Genomic DNA, 20,024 nt, shown 5'->3' with positions numbered 1-20,024 from the left:
ATTTGAAAGTTATTTCGTTTTAAATAGTTTTACAGTCACATAATGTCTAATGAAAACGTAGCATCTTTTTTATCTTAAACAATAAAAATAAATATTCTATTTAGTTAAGTTTGAAACTATAAATATTAACAAATACTTCAATACCATATATATTTTGTTTAAGAATATTTCATTCTACAATTCGTTAGAACATATTTCATAACATAGAATGTTTTAATCCAAAACAAATATGAAATATTTCGTATTCACAAATTCAAATGGTGAAGTACGAAATGCATGTCCGAAAACACTGTGATTGTTGGCGTGCAATCATTGAAACTTTTTCAATACGTCATTCGTTTCCGGCTACAGTTAAAGCGCGGTTATAACAAAAGTCATATTGAGATTTTTGCGACTTCCGCGCGAATTTCTATACATAGTAGTGTGTGTTATTCATATGCAATCAGAAATAAATTGTGATACATTTTTTTACGATAAGCTATGTCTACGAATTCGGAAGTAAAACTGCATACAGCTAACGACTTTAACAGCCTGTAAATGTCCCAGTACTAGACTAAGGTCTTTTCAGTCTTTGAGGACAACTTTTTCTAATTCCGCTACGTTGCTCCGTGCGGGTTGGTTTGATACTTTTGTGGCAGAATTTGACTGAAACAAGATAAATGCAGGTTTCCTGACGATGTTTTACTTCTTCGGCGAGCACGAAATGAATTATAAACATAAATTAAGCACATGCAAATTAAGTGCTCCTTGCCCAGGTTTGAACCCGCAATTATCGGTGACTCGTTTAACCATTGGGCTATCGCAGCTGCCAAACTATGTAAAGTAAATATTTTAATGAGCTTGACAATTAATGATTTTAATTGATTAATTATATTTAGGTAGACTGTTAGTATTATTGATAAGAGTTTTCTTATTTAATTTATCATCCATCACCTCACCTAATTTAGTTCAAACTAAATGATAATATATTTCAGAATATATATAAATACATTTGTAAGATATTATAAAGTATCTCCGCAATAAAAAAATTATCAATTGTACAAATATTTTATAATAAAGTCCACGAATATAAAGGAAATAAGGGAACAATTGTTATTATGTATAATAAATTATCTTGAAAATAATTAAATTCTGTGTGAAGTCTAAAAATAGGATATTTACGATGACGTGTGATCAAGTAGCTGAAAAGAGACAGAATTTAATTAGACTCTCCTGTACAGCCGCTCCACACAGTGATCAAACATCCGAACGTGAACATCCAGTTCACTGTTAATTAGTCATAATAAATCTACATTACACGTAAAAGGCAACATCGGTTCGTACTAAACTAAAACTCCTAAATTAAGGGAACCTGAAATAAAATTAACCTAAATTAAGAACAACACTGGTGATCAATAAAGAAGATAAATATTGAGTTTCTTGTCAGTTCCTCTCGGAATAATCTGCCTTCTAATCTGTTGGTAGCTTTTATGTTTTTTTTAAAGAGTTTTGCTTAGGCTTATATATTATATATATATATATATATATATATATATATATATATATATATATGTATATATATATATATATATATATATATATATTCATAATTATATAATATGGATCGATGGAATTCGACACGAATAGAGTTATGTGATGTTACACTGGAGTGTAGCACTGGTAATTTCCTAACTTCGGACTGTTACTGAGTGTTACTGTACTTGTTTTTAATAAAAACATTAGGCGGACGGGCGCATGGTCTACCCGAGGGTAAGCGGTCACTATCGCCCATGGATATTGGCGTCGATAGATATATTAACCATTCCGTACACCCACCACCAACCTTTGGAATTAATATACTTTGAAACGGAACACAACAGTACTGAGTATTGATAATGGACGGTGTAATATGTCATTGAATGTAAGAGAGACAGAAACACCAATTAACTTTTCACTGGTCCCATCCGGAAATCGAACCTGTGACTCTAGCATCTTCGTCCTTTTAAAATATCTCTAGACCAACGATGCAATAATAAAATAACAATCATGTTCTTCAGTACTTTACAACAGAAAATTCATAATTATTTATTCATTTATTTGATGTCCGAACAATTGTCATCAGTTTTAATTTGTTTGAGCGGAATAAATTGAGTCCATGAATCTTAATTATATTCGGCTTCGATGTAGCCGCCGTCATTACGTTTCCATCGGGTTTTTATATTTTCCACTGTATTCAAATATATCTATTTTTAATTTTATAAATATTAATGAATTCTGTAGACATGAAGGAAAAAGTAAGCTCGAATGTTTACGTAAGATTTTAAGCTTACTTTTTCAAATACACTGTTTGTATAAATCTATATTATAGCTGGAGAGTTTGTATGGTTGAAATCCTTACTTGACAAGATAATGTGATAAGAAGATATAGATACGAGCTCCGTATAACATTATTTTTATTTTACATATTTATCAAGCCCGTCTAGGTAGGTACCACCCGCACATCAGATATTCTACCGCCAAACAACTAAACTTAGTGTTATGTTTCGGTTTGAAGCGTTAGTAAGCCAGTGTAACTACAGGCACACGGGACTTAATATTTTAGTTTCCAAGGTTGGTGATGTATTGGCGATGTAAAGAGAAATTAATAATTCCTACAGTACTAAAGTAATTTCTATAGGCAGCGGTGACCACAAATAATATAAGCCAGGACACTAAAGACCAGAGCATAAATGATTAAGTTAAACTATTATCACAAATTGTATAAAAAAGGAATTTGTTTAATCCAAATATACGCGTGTCTAGCCGCAAGCGCATCTTGCTTCTAATATAAAGCTGGACAGCTTGTTTTCATAATCTCAGGAACTATGATTGCAATTTGAATGAGTAATGATTTTAAACGTCTGTTACGTGAGGAAGCTTGTAAAACTTACACCCTAAAGAGGCGAGCGGTAACAATAAATTTCCAATATAAGCAGCTTAAAATGGGTCAGATTTAATGCGAATGAAACTGCGGCCACAGCTAGTACGAGCTAGTATTATATAAATTGACTAGAAGCCATAGCCCGGTGATATGTGATAGCGATTACGTGCTTCGAAAGATACGCTAAGCTATCGATCCCGCCTGCTACTAATGACTCTAACAAAGTAAGACGACAGACGTTAATCCAAGACTTTTCTATTTGGATGTTCTACTGAAATTGCAGTTATTATTCTTTTGTTTTTGTCATTTATATAATAACTTAAGTGGTTTGGTTTATATATATTAAATACGAACAACATCTTAGTAATTAGACATTACGGTCCAAAATTGGTTCCGAAAAGTGTTTCCATTTCTGTTAAAGACTGTTCATCTTCGGTGATTTTAGTATTTTTTGAGGTCGTATGCCTGTTATGTGTGTCTAAGATCCTTATCCTAAATAAAAGCAAACCTAACTGTCCTTCCTTGCTCTTCATAAATAATTCGGAAGCTGAATATGTTCGAATTAAAAATTCCTTTTTGTTTTTGTCAATGTGTCGGGTCAAAAAACATACGAAATTCTTCCGTATCACAAAGTTAATACGTTTTCCAGTTACGCTTCCCCGACCGTCAAAAGTTTGTTTTTCACAAAGGAAAAATGCACCAAATATGCTCTGTGAAATCAAATACTATGTGCGAGTTTTTATAGAGTTCTCTTTGCGTTTTCATATAATTTACCGAATTAAAAACGTACATATGATATATGTACAATTACATACATGGTGAAAACTGGAATTAAGATTTGCTTTTTAAATTGTTACAGGTTCCGTATGTTGACTGACTAGCACAAAGTTCACAGGACCAGGGGAATGGCCTCACTTAACATATTGAAACATATCGAAAGATATAATTTTGATTCATGGCTATTATATTTATAGATATAGAGATATTTATGTATCTATCTAACTATAATAAACTATATTCAAATAGAGTAAAATTGTGATTATAGAAAAATTGTTCATTTACTAGAAAGTAATTACGACGAGTTTGAAGCAAATATATGCTACATACATACAAAATATATGTATACAATTACAACGTAGATAAAAAAAATATTCGAATCTCTTGTAGCCTATTAAAAGCAAATACATTTTTTTATTTTATTTTTAAGATAAAACCGCTTTTGACGAGCGGATATGTATTTTCATACGTATGTACGTGCATACACACTGAAATAATATTTTGATGTTCCATAAATAAAGTACAGTTTATATAAATCATAAAATATAAAATTCGACCTCTATAAAACTTCTCTTATAAAATGTCTCGACATTTTATGTAATATTTGAGAATATTTCATACTGATCCAATTTTTATTTTCATTTTATGCTATAAAATTTTGTTCGTTCGTTTCCATTTTCAAACTTAAGTTTGATGTAAATGTGATGTAAGTATTGTAAGAACATTATACTCGTATAAAATATTCGTGTAAAAAAGAACTCTTGTTTAATGTCACATCTTTGTTAGCGTATTTATTGTATTTTAAAAATTTAATTAATATCATATCATACCATCACCGAAGTTAATGCGAATGCAGTCGCAAAAAAAGTTTTTACCGTATCTAAGAGAGCCAACTTGCTAACGACGTCTGGTGCAGTAATCTTGAAAGTCTGGAATCGATTATTTCTTACAATATTGATTATCTCTGTACATCTGGGATTGACTTATACACGTTCAATTGTGAGTCATAATAGCCGTCGTATCTAATAGTAATAACACCCATACATTCTAAGAGGTCAGAGAAATCCGAATGAAACTGAACTAGTAGATTCGTATTAAAATAATAAATAACGCAAGCATAGTTGGTTTGCTAAGTTTATGTATTCTAGTTAAATTATGAAACACATTTGTAGTATTTTAATTGTTAAAACGAACACCAACATTAAGTTTGAAACGTTCGCAGCGTACCAAGTTTTTATCTCATTTTCCGCGTTGTGAGCAGCTTGGCCAAAGTTATATAACATTTTTTGTCGCAGCAACGCATTATTCTCAGATTATGGCGGGCATTGTATACGACTATTCATGGTCTGTGCTATGCACTTAATACCTCTGATTAATCTTTCTCATTAAAATGCTTATTAATCCGCCAATGTGGATACAATATACCCATTCTTAATATAGCACCAAAACCTGCAAATTATATCCAGAATCACCTCCACACATCATCTTTCAGTTGATATCTGTATAACATAACTATGTGGTATTATATTAAATTATTATTTTTTTAAATAATCATATCGTAACAGACCTTATTGTCCATTCCGTTGGGGTATATTTTCTATAATTTTTAATGGCTTTGTCTGCCTGCATGTTTTTATTCCCAGATAGCATTACAATCAAACACTACAAAATTGAACACATAACACTACAAATTTGAATTAATGTGTATGTAAGTTTTTTTTTTTATATGTATTTAACATTCTGATTTATTCCTTGACTCTTAATACTAGACTATATTGTGTGACAGATAATTTTCTTCATTTTTGGTGTTGTTTGGTGATGTCGTTTTGATGTCCTATCGTTAAGAGTAAAGTACTTCTTATCTTCAACTTGACGATAGGTAAAACGAAACCACGAGTCAAACACCAAATAGTAGATGATTTTAATAGATATTTTTGATAAAACAAAAAAAATAAGTGAAGAATCTATTTCGAGTAAAAAGTATAGCTTGTGTTTTGTAAGAGATATCGATTGGCTGACGAAGATGCAGTGTAGCAGCAGCCTGATCGAACTCCAAAACTTCTCCTTAAAAGATAATATAAAACAGTAAAAATCAAAATTAATGATCTTTATTTAATATAGATGCGTTACACTAACTTATTGATTTCTTCAAGAAAAAATCTACCATAATTTCGGAAAGAAACAACTCAAATCCGAGAGGAACCGGCGAAAGAAACTCGGCAATGAAGAGTGCAATATTTATCCTAGGTTTCCAGTATAATTTCGCTAGGCATTTTTATGTTTTTTTATGCACCTTCGAAAATTATGAAAGAGAATTCTACTACCCGTAAGCAAAACGAATTGTTTCATGAATATAATCAGCATTACTGTTACTGAACGTGATAGTTTAAGCTTTGACGTTAACAAGGTTTAGATTAAGGATGTTAAGACGTTGGCGTTATAAATTATGGTGCAAGAAACGTAATTAATTAAACTATGTTGGATTGACAGAGATTAATTACAGACTACATCTCATGTGAACAATATAATTTCTTCCAGATACTGTAGGGCTTGTTTGGTAACTTTTTTTTTTGGTTTCTCTTTCTGAAAAAGCTTATTAACCCTACATGACACTAGTGTTTGTGTGTGTCATCGTCATTCACCCCTCCTCCCCCCGGTTGTGAACGACGATGGTTGTCTTATGAGGGCCTCCAATACCTAGTGGGCTTCCCGCGGTTTTGTTTACTATTGCCAATTTCGCTTATTAATAATTGCGGTGATTATCGGGTTATTGAGGATGTCTCATCATAAATCACTGAAACGATTTGATAGATCGTACATTACGAAAAAAATCAATTTGTTCTGATATCAATCAATTTCATATAATAATCAGACTAGATTATCAATCGTTCAGATAGTGTTTGTGAGTGTGGCATAAACTCCGCGATTATGTGCGTCAGGAATGTTCGCGGAATATCCGGATCGATTGTTTTTATACCACGATGCGTAAAAGATGCGCAGGCCTAGTGCGCAAAGTCAGTGGCAGCACCTACAGCAACCTTAGCATGATCACCAGCAGACTTGACTGCTTTTATATCAATCACTCTTGTGCAATCTCTAAAAGAATGGCGCAGCAGTGATTATTTAGTTTTTCTTTTTTGTTTTATTTGCTGTACTAACACTAGGATAAGAAAATTGTTACAAACAAAATGGGCAAATAGAATAAACTATCATTTATTTCAGAAAAAATGATTTATTATTCTTATTATTATTATAAAACCTATAAAATAGCATACAAATCACAAATACCACCGTAAGTTATGGCATTAATCTTATTTAAGTTAACTGTGTTTATAACTTGGCCACGTAAAATTTAATCATTGATATAACGATATCAATGTATAAGACAACACAGAGTAAAACTTATGTGATAAACAACTTATTCCGGTTTTAGACGGCGGCTTTCGGTCGAAACAAACTTTGTACAACAAATTCTCAATAGGAAACTTCGCCTAAGTCCGACGTTGATAGCATGGAGTTGAATCTAGTTCAACTTCGTATTAAGATGACCCGCTCAGAAACTACTCATTTAAGTTTGTAATAAGCTTTGCGACAATAATACATAACCAATCTAAATATATTGAGATATTATCATATGAACCGAGATGGTTCTGCGGTTATAACAATTGAATTCTAACCTAAAAATGTGAGTTCAAATTTGGACAAGCACCCAATTCATCTCATCACGATTAAGGAAATTATCGTGAGGAAACTTGCATGAGTTAAATGAAAATTCACCATATGGGTATTCACCAAACTGCAATAGCTGGACGGATGAGCTTAGACCAGCCGTGGAATATTTACAGACTTTAAATATTCTGTCTAATACGTAAATGAAATTGTTTGATAAATATAACTCGTATGCGGACTAGTTAATATAAGTATACTAATGGTTTCACTGATGGAATGCTTGCTTTTGATATATATATATGAGATTTTCGCGGAATAATTAATAGATAGGAATAAACCTCTACTACGAGTAAATTACCACATCCATAATCTATTTTAGCCTTTAAAAGAGACAGAGAAATAGACTAAAAGTCATTTGAAATAGATTTTTTATATCCGCGGTGTAACAGAATTAATTACATAACTTAACATAATTAAATTCCTTTAGTAATTTTAAAACATGGCTGTTCATTTTACTTGAACTTAAAACTGGAACGCAAGTCCAATTGCATTTACTATAAAAGTTTTCAGTAAAAAAACTCCGCGAATATTGTTTCTTTGCAATTTGTTTTTCCTTATCTAAACAACAGTAGTAATTAATTGAAGTTTTGTCGTAGCTGTTTCTGCTTCTTACTTTTAATTTTGTTTCGACTTTGTAAAGCGTAATATATCTTAAGAATCAAAATAGATCGCATTAAATCAACTCATATACTCTCTTTATGAGGTTGTAACAAAAAACGAGAAATACATTCTGATTTTTTATAAAAGTTTTAAATATTATTCGAACTATAATATATTAATTATTATGGAATCCTGAAATAAACTACACAAGTAATTCTTGTAAATACTATTGTATATTTATTTACATAATTTAATTCATTTGAGAAAATGCCTAACTACCGAGTTCCTTGCCGGTTCTTTTGGGTAGAATCTACATTCCAAACCGGTGGTAGATTTATTCTTTGGTGGTAGTTATTGCTTACCGCACTTAACTGTATTAACTGTTTTTTATTACTCTGAGGATTGGACCCAGTGCTCGAACGATTTCATATTTTATTGAGCTATTATATATATATTGGCTTTGACGTTCTAGTGTAGCAAGTTCGCATTTAACATATAACCAATAGTTGAGGTCACGTTGGTATACTTTGGACTCGATTTCCACTAGATTTGTTCCCGAACCCAAAGTACATAGCGTGGTCTGGCGGGTTGCCAAACGTCACTCGGTCATTTTCGCGCCCTAATTTTTCTTTCTAAAAATTATGTGACCTATGACAATATCGAGACCAAATATCTTAAGTGAGATTATGTGGATAAAGAATATCTGTATGTTTTATCTATTATAAATATTTTTAGAATACACTCTAAACATATTATACGATAGAAAATATTTGTTAATTTGGACCCTTTCCCACGTAAGTAAAGTAAAGTATCAGTCTGTATATGTTTCACTGCTGGGATAATACCACCACGCTGCTCGAATGCGGTTTGGTGGCCGTATTTCGATGAAATTAGACAAATGCAGCTTGACGCATGTTGTCCGTCACCGTCGAGCACGATATGATTAATAAACATGAATTAGCACATGAAATTTTAACAGTACTTGCCTAGTTTGAACCTACAGTCAATGGTGGACACGTCACCGATGGACGCGTTCTAACCACTTGGCAATTTCGGATTTCTCACGTATATCTAAAATTTAAGTTATCATATTCATTCAAGAGTAAGTTATTTACGTACTAAATAAACTGAAAATAGTTAATTAACAACAACACTTTGGAGAAAATTACTTATATAGAACACATACATACATAAATATTTATTACAAGACAAAAGGATTTTGTTAAGTTGCTAATATTGGCGACAATATAGTAAGTCCCTACATTAATACTTAATACATAAAAACGAAGTACAATAACAATAAACTAGTTATTATATCAGAAGACCTCGTTCTTCCTAAGCACTTTATAAATTGAGCAAAAATAAACCTAATATACAATATGACGTAACCAAAAAAACACTCTCATACCTACTTAAAATTATAGAATAGAAAATAAAATTGTTAACGCGCGTGAAAGACAAGATATTTAACTACAAAATGTATAAAATATTAATATCTTGTCTTTCACATTTAATACATTTTGTAGTTAAAAGACTTTTATTTTAAAAGAGCCAATGAATCGATTACCATTCTGTAAAAGGGTGACTCCTAAATGAATTCTGGGCGATGTGTCCAATCATTTAACACTGAAATCTCTCGTACAAAGAGATTTTGGAATAAACGAACCAAATTCAATATACTGCAATAGCTGCCGCGTGAAATTGAAATTAAGTCTTTTAATCCTTTCCTATCCCTTACATTTTTATACAGTTTTTAATTTTTATTTTCAACTAGAGTTTGTTTGAATATTGATATAAGTATTAAATATGATAAGTTTATAATTAAGACTTTATCTAAGCATTGTATAAATAACTTGTTTATCTTTTGCTTAAATTTACTTGTATTCCCATTTAGGTAGATATAACCCACTGCTATCATAGTAGTTATTCTACCTGTCGTGGTGAGTCCAGAAAATTACAAGGGATAAAATTACTTAGATTAGGTTCTTATCTAATGGCAGTAACTTTTGTTCGCTCGAAAAATGCCCTAAGGCGTTTCCCCCACGTAAAACGTATGTGGTACTCGCCGGTGCCCGCCAACTCACCGAAATACCCACTAAAAAACAAATACCCGTTCCGTCTTTTCGGGCGGGTTTTCAAGCTAGAGGAGTACCCGCGGTACCTAATGGCCCCGTACTTTGGCTTACCATATAAAATGTGGTTTATGATTATTCTCCTTAAATTCTCTATAGGTCAAAAGGATTATTTGCACGTCGGCCTCCCAAAAGTATTTATTTAAAAAAGTATAGAAATCTATATCCTTCATCATCATTATAATTATTTACGATATATATTTAAAACAAAAATATTATGATACATTATATATTATACAATAAGAATAGTCACCATTTTCCAGTATCCGAACTAGTATTACTCATCAAGGAATCCTTGTTATTACTTGGTCATAACTTCTTACATACAGATCTCTGAAACTTTCGGTCTTTATGAGAAAAAGGGCAAGAGGAAAGTGGGGAAAGTCGGTCAACAATAAAATGGGGCAGCCAAAGTAAGGATAACTAATATTGTTATGTAAGATTCGTAATAAAAGATGATTGAGACGTTCAGATGCGAGGGTCGTTAAATATGAATTATACAACGTTGTACAGATTCCTTGCCATGATAATGATATTGTTTCCCTTTACTTACATATAACGAGTGTTATACCAAATCAATTTCAGAATTACATAATACAATTATAAATAATGTGAAATTAGTTTTTGCTACTCCGTAGTTTTGGATACACAAATACCCATATCTTATTTTTTTTATGGAATTAAAATTCAAATACATTTATGTAATATTTTTTCAAATTATTAACGGTTTTCATTTGTACTGGTAAACTTCTCAATTAAATTAGCCTAGTATTTTAAAGGCTTTTCAATTGTTGGAATTGGAATTTAATTCAGTTGCAAGATGATTGTCAGATGTTCTCTCCCCGGTGTCATCTCAATTTTATATTACTATTATTTTTAAATCGTATTCTTATGCTCACTTACGACTCACGTGTTCTTCAAAGGACACTTTGCTGGCTTCTGACTTTACTGGCTGTTATAAATAAATATGTTATGGTGTATCTTTATTAAAAATCATATTTAAATTCCGTATTTATTGGAAATAGGGTAAGATAGTAAAATGGAATAAACGTGGTTTTCGATGTTCATTTTATTTATTAAGTATATTTCTTGATGCAACGCCCATCGACCTACACGTGATATGTTACAAATACCAAAAGGTCAGCACAAAGTAAAAGCGTCGGTTAATAATGACAAATTATTTTGAACACGGTAACGGAACGTATGTAGGCACGGTTAATATTTTTGGCACTAATCACAGCGCACGTTTGGGGTGAGGGTCAAGTTTAAACAATACTGTTGAAATTTTTCAATGCCATTCTTTTCATAATTTACTTCTTCAAAGATTTAGAATAGGCTTAGATTTATCAATGCAAGCGTTTATCGACGAAACAGTAAAGGAATACACTTGGAAATTTCAAAATCTGTGTCGATATCTGAACGGTTTGAATCTATTATTATCGAAGTTATGGGTTTGATCCTGACTGCTTAGCCTAATATCTTACCTACTCCTTGCATTAGCTGGATGCTTAAAAGAATAAAAGCAATGTTTTTAACTTACTGACAAAAAGAGGATTACATACATATATATTACAAAATAAAAGAAAACGAATGTTATATCTTCACTTTCAAAAAAAACAAATTCCTAGAGCGTATTTTTTCTCTATAAGCTGTGTTTATTATATTTATTTTCTTCAAGGACACGGCTTGAAATAAATTGAAAACAAAAGTCTTTTAATTTCCAACGAAGTAGACTAATTCGAACCGGTATTTCTCGCTTCTTAATGTATTTAAATTATGGTATTTGAGTAGTAAACTTGTTCTTCCAATCTTATTATCAGGATAGCCATAAGCTATATGGCACACAAATTAATCATGTTGTATACACAATATTAAATTCGATAATAATAAGAAACCAGTAACGAGTGTCTTGTTGAAATATACATTAATATGTATATTCAATTATTACACGTGTTTACACGTGAATAAATATAACTTTGTAGCATTTTGGAATTTGTCTGTTCGCTATGTCGAATAAATAAATGCATATGTTGAGACAAAGGGAATTGACAAAGTGTCCAAAGTGCTCGGCGGACATTTTAAATAATCAACTATATGTTTCTGACTATAGACAGTAACAAAGGTCAAGAGTACTGAATTTTTAAATGCTTAGCTGTAAGTACGCCACATTGTTAAAAATGCATGTTAACGCCTCAGTTGCTTAAGGGACACTACTTCTAGTCACAATATAAAATATAATACAGGCTGTAAATACAATGTGAAACGAAAAAGCTAAACGTTATAAAGATAATTAATCAAAAAATATATATTTTACTTATTATATAAATGAAACTGATTTTAATCAAATGTAAAGGCAAATGGTTGTATGTGACGACTGCAAATAAAGTAAGTTGTTTATTTTTCACCCCTTTGCCTTAATTCTTTATTAAAACTAAAAAAAACAATTGTTTCAATTCCTGAGATATGAATCAATTCCGTTTCACTATTTCGTATAAGATCCTTTCGGAGGCATTTTCTTTTAATTCCATACCATGGTAGTTTTCATAGTGAGGGCAAGGTCAAGATAGTTGGTTACTATGGTTAAAATGATTTTAAGTTTGAATCATTGTGAATATTTATATATTTTTTTAAATACTATCAATGATATTATGATTAATAATCATTATTCGATATTTTCAAATTAATTTTATTTATCGCTGAAAAATTAACTTAGACACACAATATACAGGCTTCACAAAGGTTTTCTTCACCGCCAAGCGAGAGTCGCATAATAGACACTGTGAAATTTGTGAAAAACCACAAACGACGTAAAAATGGTTTGTCAAACAAAATATCACAAGTCAAAATGTTAATACTATAGTATATGTATTTTCATAATACTTTAATATATGTATTTTTATATAAATTTTAAAAGTAACATTAATAAATTGTTAAATTGTAATCATTGTTTTTTTTTTTTATTTTGTAATATTGGCTTAAATTCTGATTTTAACGACTCTTGTCTGCCTTGTTACTTCCTGCATTTTATTTGTATTAAATATTGGTGGAAATTTTATGAGGTTATGTGTTATTTTATTGTTTTTTAATATTAATGTTCTATTGTACTGTTTGTTCCCCGAAAATTAAATAATAAAAAAAAATACAGTTCAATCGATTTAAATTAACTAACTAATATTAACAAATATTTTCTTGAATATTCCTTATTATGGGCAAGTCACTATTAATGGCTTATACGAAATAACTGTATAAGACGTGTAATAAATTTTCCGATCGCTTTTAACATTTTATTTGAGACAGCGTTCAGGTTAGCGAGCTTTCAACATCGGCATCGATTGTGGGTACGAATTTCCCTCAAACATATATTTGCATAATCTAACTTGTGTACCTATGTACATATGTATATTTGTTCCATATATTTGAACTTGTGAGTCACTCTTTCGTGCTCACAATACTAAGGAGTCAGTTCTGGTGATTATGTTTGATGTTAAATAGATGATATAAGTGTGGATAAGGCTAATTATTTTTTTTACTTTGCTGCTGTGATATTTGTAGGTATAAAAAGATAAAGATAAAAATTATCATGTCCTCCTTAACGTTTTCGGTCACGGCGCTCATTCTCCACGGACCAACTACGGGTAGGAAATATTATAGAGCTAGAGTGTGTGACTGTACCCACACATGCACTCTTAATCCGTAAAAACTCTTCACCTTTAATCCGATGGGGTGGTTATCCAGTTGAAAACAGTTCAGGCGCATGTTTGACGGTTTTACGTGTTTTTCAATGCACGGGAATGTTAAAATTGCCAACTACCAATCTCCGAGCTGCTATTAAGTATTTTTTAACAGAAAAAACCAAAAAATATTTTGGCTTGACCCGTGGTTTTTCACCAGGACATCAGACCATAAATAGTTTCAGTACGGGATATGAGTAGTATGGCTTAAGAATTGGGAGGTATTCGTCAGTTGCAATCGAAAAACTAGGAAGGCATACAATGTGAAAATGTTAAAAAGATGATGATGCTATACCATTTAATAGCAGCTATCTATAGTCATTTATATATAGAAAATACTTGGAATGTTAAAAGGTCACAATGGGGATGCAAAATTATATTTAAAAGTCGGGGCTGGTGCACGAAATGGCTTTGTCTGAATGCTGGGAAATGGCGATAATGCGATTCGATTTCTTTGCTTGTGTGTGTGTGTGTATTCATCTGTAATAACGATGTGTACATTAATATCACTTAGCTTATGCGGAGCTATCTCTGCTACTAACATTGTATGACACGTTATAAATATGTATACTTGTTTATTTACTACACGTAACCTTATTTACATATTATGATAAAGCTCATGTATATTATGTTAAATATTAGTTCAAAATACCGAAATGTTTAAAAACCGTTTTCATGGCGTAATTATATTTTATACTTTTGCACAACTAACGTTAAAAAGGTATGTGAAAAAACAAAATGTATTCAAGAATGGTCTATATTCATAAATTTAACTAATTGATATATGTATGTAACTATGGAGTATTATTCGCTTTTATTTCAACTAATTTGTTACGACATATTATTTAAAAAGATAATTTAATACATTTTTTTTAAATAAATTTATTATATATAAATTCCGTGATGCTAAATACCTTATCACTTCTACTTGAAATAAGAACAGATAATAGTAGGATAAAATTCACGTAACCGCGTCCCTCGCTTACGTACGAATAGATGCTATCAGCGGAAAATTAATGGTGGAATGGTATATTAACTCTATTCAGTCTCAGGCAGGATTACAGATAAGAAAATGTAAGTAATGGAGACACTCTCGCGGGAAACAAACTACCTGTGAAGATGACACCCATATGCATCAAAGTGACATGTATGTCTATGAAAAATAAAGGAAATAATAGTTGACCTAGAAAGAGTCGTATTAGCCCATAAAACTAAAATAAGGTAATAACCACGTTAAGTTCAAATAGTGTGTTCTATTCTATTATAGCAAATGGTAATGTCAGTAAAAGTGAGAGCCCATAACGCCCTGCTGTTGCTCCGATACGGCTCGGTAAATACGCATAAGTCATAATGTCAGCCACAATATGCGGTATTCTTCACGATGTTTTCTAGAGTATATGATTACTATAAATGCAAAAGCACAAGAAAACCTAGCCTTGCTTCCCGTTTTTAATTTTAATTTAAAATAATAAGACTTGGTCATATTTATACGTAATTGAATATATATATTTATATTTATTAAAGTATATGGAATAAGCTAGAAACCCGTTGGGATTTTGCTATCCACTCAAGAAAGCTTAAGCGAGGAGTAATATTTCAATGTTCAACGGTTTTTGACAAAAGCGAATGGATTGAAAACCAATTCCGACGATGAAAAGACTTGTGGTCGTGGATAGACGTAATCTTCTTTCGTTAGCTCCAGGCGTTGGGATTAAATGTTCTGTCTTCACTGAAGATCTGGAGCGAGCGTATAAATGCTTGCAACGTAACTTACGGCCCGATGAGCTCTTAAAATATGGGCATACTATTTCTTCTCTTGCGCTTTAACACTTAAACGTAAATGATTTCATTTTTGTATTTCTTAAAATGTGTCTTCGAAATGATCGACGAGTTAAATAACTATGAAATCAATACGGCTTCTCATTATTACCAGACACTCGCGTTTAAAATTTAGATCCGTGAGGATAGCCTTCATTTTAATATTAAATATAAAAAGGAATCCTGAATAATTCGCGCTGGACAACCAGAATCAATTTAAAAAGTTCGAAAGGAATATATCTTGAAAGTTATGCAGATGAGTTATAATATAATTTTGTACAGCCTCGATCATAAAATTTAATGTTTGGAGTAACGTTTTTAATATTCGCGAAGGAATTGAAAATTCGTAAATCTAATGATTATTCTATAACGTTTTAAAAGTATTTTTGCTACACTATTATATTATACTATATTTTGTTTACTATTTTGTCAGTATTTGTAAGAGTTTAAGTTTGATTATTGAATAGACCGTTATGATTTTGGAAACAATTATGTGAATCCTCCTTAGAGCTACATTAGTCCTATGAATACATTGAATGGTTATTATTATTTGTTATTTTTAATAATAATATATGCCAAAGAACGGCGGAAGCATTCAAATCGAAGTATATATATATACTAAGACCAACGCAGCAAATTTTGTAGCAAAATACTAATATTATAAAGTTAATGAGTTTGTTTTGTGGTTTGAACGCGCTTATATCAGTATCTACAAGTCTAATTAAAAAAAAAACTCTTTTTACATCAGATAGCCCATTATTGGAAAAGATTATGACTATATTATAATATCAAGTTACGTTCTTCGGAATGTAACGCTAAACTTGGGTATAACCGCGTAGAACAGCTAGTCGCGACTAAAACAAAGCGACTTTAGTGCTAAACTTTTATTTCATTTGCAATTGTCATTCCTTGTTCTTTATATTGACACATAAAATGATTATAAACAGAACTTATATAACAATGCTATTAAGCGAGTCATAGACAATAGCATTCGCGGCTAAACGGATTTATCACTGTTGTGGTTCGAAGGCTTGAAACCTTTCAAATGATAACTTGTCAGTTTATTTTGGAAACCTTGCCTTCACCTTCAATTGGCGTGGGCTGATCTTTTTAAATTGATGCCTAAAGTAATTCTCAAATGAAATTATTCCATAAAATATAAAGAAATTAGCTCGTGTAAAAATAGTTAATAGAAATAATATATATATACACATGAAGTATGTTTTAATTATGTATTGTATCTCTAAAACTATAGCTTGTACTGTTAAGCTATTAGCCTACCTTTTTTGCCAGGTGAAGTGCAGTTACTCTTGTTAGATGGCGATTTAGCTTCGGCAGCGGCCATTTTCTCTTTCTCGGACGACATGCTCACACGCAAAATCCCGTCAACGTCCGTCTTTACGCAACGGTTCCGCCGATTTTCATTACTATTTCAAAAATATCCGTTAACACTTCTACCGACCACTCCCTTCGACCGTACCATCGATACACTAATTAGGAAGATAATGAGCGCTGATTTGGTGATTTCTATGACTAATTATACAAACATAATATAACCGATGTCCTATTGACATAAAATATAAAATGTTTCGTATGAGGATGTTTGTATTACCTGTTGAATGATAAATAAATAAAAAGTACGTTGTTTAATTGCGGTTTAGAATAATATCTGGGTTTATTTTAATATGTTTGAAGTTATGCATGGGTATTCGAGTTATTGTGTCAATATTGGATCAATTGCTTAGTATTTTAAATAATTATGTGTTTTGGCACTTTATCTTTATGTAAATAAAAAACTAACTAGTATAAGTTAATGAATAAATGACACACTCAGATTGGTTGTTATTAAAATTGGAAATTTTAAAAGCTTACTTTTGAATTGAAATAAAATATATAGCTTTATTTTAAAATATCCGACGTCCGACTAAAATGTAAAGAGGATACGAAGGTTTGAGTAATTTTAATAAGATTTCAGTAATTAAGGGTTACGGTAGAATAGATATCATTCCAATTTTGAAATCTACATTACATGTGCGTTTAAGTTATGCCCATAATTGTATTCTTTGATATTCTGAAGGTTAATTAAAAATGATTCACCTTCGGAATTATGAATTCTCACGGTTATTAACCTTGATATAATCTGCAGTGGCTGAATCTTTGATATTCCAAGCATCTTATGTACACTTTCGCTTTCAACCGTGATAATAATTATTAATGTATATATGTAATAAATAATTTGAACATTCAATAATACGTCCGTTAAATTTTTTATAAATTCATCAAATGAAAAATAATTTTCAACGCTTATGGTCACTGGAAACAAATCAGAAATAACCGTCGGATTTTTGCAAAATCGTAATAAAATTTAATTAATTGATAAATTATAAAGAATATAATATTTTAATGATTTAATGTATATGTATATGAAACAAAATGTTGTCTAAGAATATGAACTATGACTTAATGAATGTTTAACGCAACGATATGAGTTAATTAATATAGGAATTAAATCATTAATGTTTGATTTGTATAAATATAGACGAAAATAAATTCAGTATGTATGTACAGTTTTTGCTCGAGTATTACTATTAAAATTCAAATGTAAAATGTAGGTAAATCAGCTGGTAGAAATAAAAGCTATTCCTTGTAGAAAGACTGTCTATAATAATGACTGTCAATTAACGCTACATTATTTTTTTTTTAAAAGATTCAGCATTAAAAACTAAAGCGAAATGTGACAGCCTCTTTGTTCGGGTTATGCGTACTTTATCTAATTTGAAAAGGGTCGACTCTGCGGGCATGGCGCGTAAAAGTACTGGCCTGTGTCAATCATGACCCAATTTTTAGGATTATCTTGTGTCAATCGATGAATTGAATAAATTATGCTATAATCGATTTATATTTTGATTGTATATATGATTTATAAATTTCGTGATCTGATTATATCACAATATTTGAATACAAATATTTAATTGTATTATACATTAAAATTTTAAAATGAGATTCATGCTGACGTATATATATCTATATTTAAAAAAAAGCTATTTTTGTGAGAAAATGAAGTAAAACAATGTTGCTGTGAATAGTTTAATGAATACAGAATGAGAGATGACTTAAAATGCAAACAATACACAATGAAAGTGATTTTTATAAATATGACATGGTTTTAAATAAAAATAAAGATTGTTCTATTTCGCAGAAGGCGCGAAAGCACGTATTCTTATTTGGCTATGTGTGAGTAACGGCACAAGTTCCTCAGTAAACTCGAAAGTTGTTTAATATGCGAGATTAAATACCTGAACGTATATTTCGTTACAATATTTCGGAGCGAAAACTTAACATTCGCGTTTTTTAACTTTTTTCAGAAATGTCACGCCACTCAACACATAACCTGTCAATACGCACGAAATCCGTTACGTAAGCGAGCACGACTAACTGCACCTGCACGGGGCACAGCCAAGGGAGGGTAGCGGTCGGTGTGCGTGCGAGCGTCGCGGGCGCTCGGGCGCGTCGTGCGGGGCGCGATGAGCGCGCGGTGGTGGCGCGGGCAACCGGCTCGCCGAGCTCTCCCGGGCGGGATCGATGCGGGCGGCGGGCGGCGGCGGAGTGCTGCACCGGGAGGCTGCGCCGGCCCCCGGCCCCGGGCCCCAGCCCCCTGGCCCCGCGCACGCGCAACCAGCTCATGCCCGCCGCCCGCCCGACGCCGCTGGACCGGACCGACGTTTCAATTCCCTCTCCACTGATTTACGATACTCTCGCTTAGGTCTGTTCTATTTTTTTATCTTAGTAGGCGCGCATTTCTTTAAATACGTTTTGTTTCGCACAAATATAGATCTGACAGCGACATAATATACTTCTTAAAAGCTCTATATAAAGTCAACTACTTAAAACATAAATCTGTTTTTCTATTACCCAGATATTCTTAACTAAGGCTCCATCTACCAAAATACTTTATTTTAATAAGTTTATATCTTAAATATTATTCAAATTAATGATGAATTTCGTTATATTCTAAAATATTTACGCGTTGAACTTCTTAGTAAGATGCCTCGTTTTACTAAATTTTAACATTAGCAATTCAATTTTGCTCAGGTATTAAAATACAGAAGTTGTTATATCTTGCTGTTCGGTTATTATACATTCGCGTAGTGAAGCCTGCGGTGATAAAGGCCACGGTTTTCCGTAGAATGGTGCCAAATGCCAATTCTCACGATGCGAGCGACAACGGCGAAGCTGTCGGCCCGTATTAAGGGCTGCCATTGTCTACAGCTTGGGCCTCCTGCGCTTGTCAGGAATTAAATCATATCTGCGGATGTTTATACTGAGGAGATCTTTTAA

The 20,024-nt window shown here is 32.0% G+C and overlaps 1 protein-coding gene across 7 annotated transcripts in view; it reads right to left on the bottom strand.

Moving 5' to 3' along the window:
* Positions 1 to 20,024, bottom strand: part of LOC125067601 (solute carrier family 12 member 4) — a 343,127-nt gene that overhangs the window by 21,631 nt on the left and 301,472 nt on the right. Inside the window, exons 1-2 of one of the 7 annotated variants that reach the window (XM_047676289.1) lie at positions 19,128 to 19,278; positions 16,968 to 17,113 (exon numbers count right to left, since the gene is read on the bottom strand). The exons of 5 other annotated variants lie outside the window; for them this stretch is intronic. In XM_047676289.1, the coding sequence (XP_047532245.1) occupies positions 16,968 to 17,052 (85 nt within the window). In that variant the 5' untranslated portion in view covers positions 17,053 to 17,113; positions 19,128 to 19,278. Of the gene's footprint in view, positions 1 to 16,967; positions 17,114 to 18,982; positions 19,096 to 19,127; positions 19,279 to 20,024 lie in introns of those variants that run through there. One more of the 7 variants, XM_047676297.1, reaches the window with a different exon arrangement.

This window comes from Vanessa atalanta, chromosome 1 (assembly GCF_905147765.1).
Source record: "Vanessa atalanta chromosome 1, ilVanAtal1.2, whole genome shotgun sequence".
NCBI classification, from domain to species: domain Eukaryota; kingdom Metazoa; phylum Arthropoda; class Insecta; order Lepidoptera; family Nymphalidae; genus Vanessa; species Vanessa atalanta.
The sequence above is the reverse complement of the archived record's forward strand: the minus strand, read 5'-3'. Positions and strand labels throughout refer to the sequence as shown.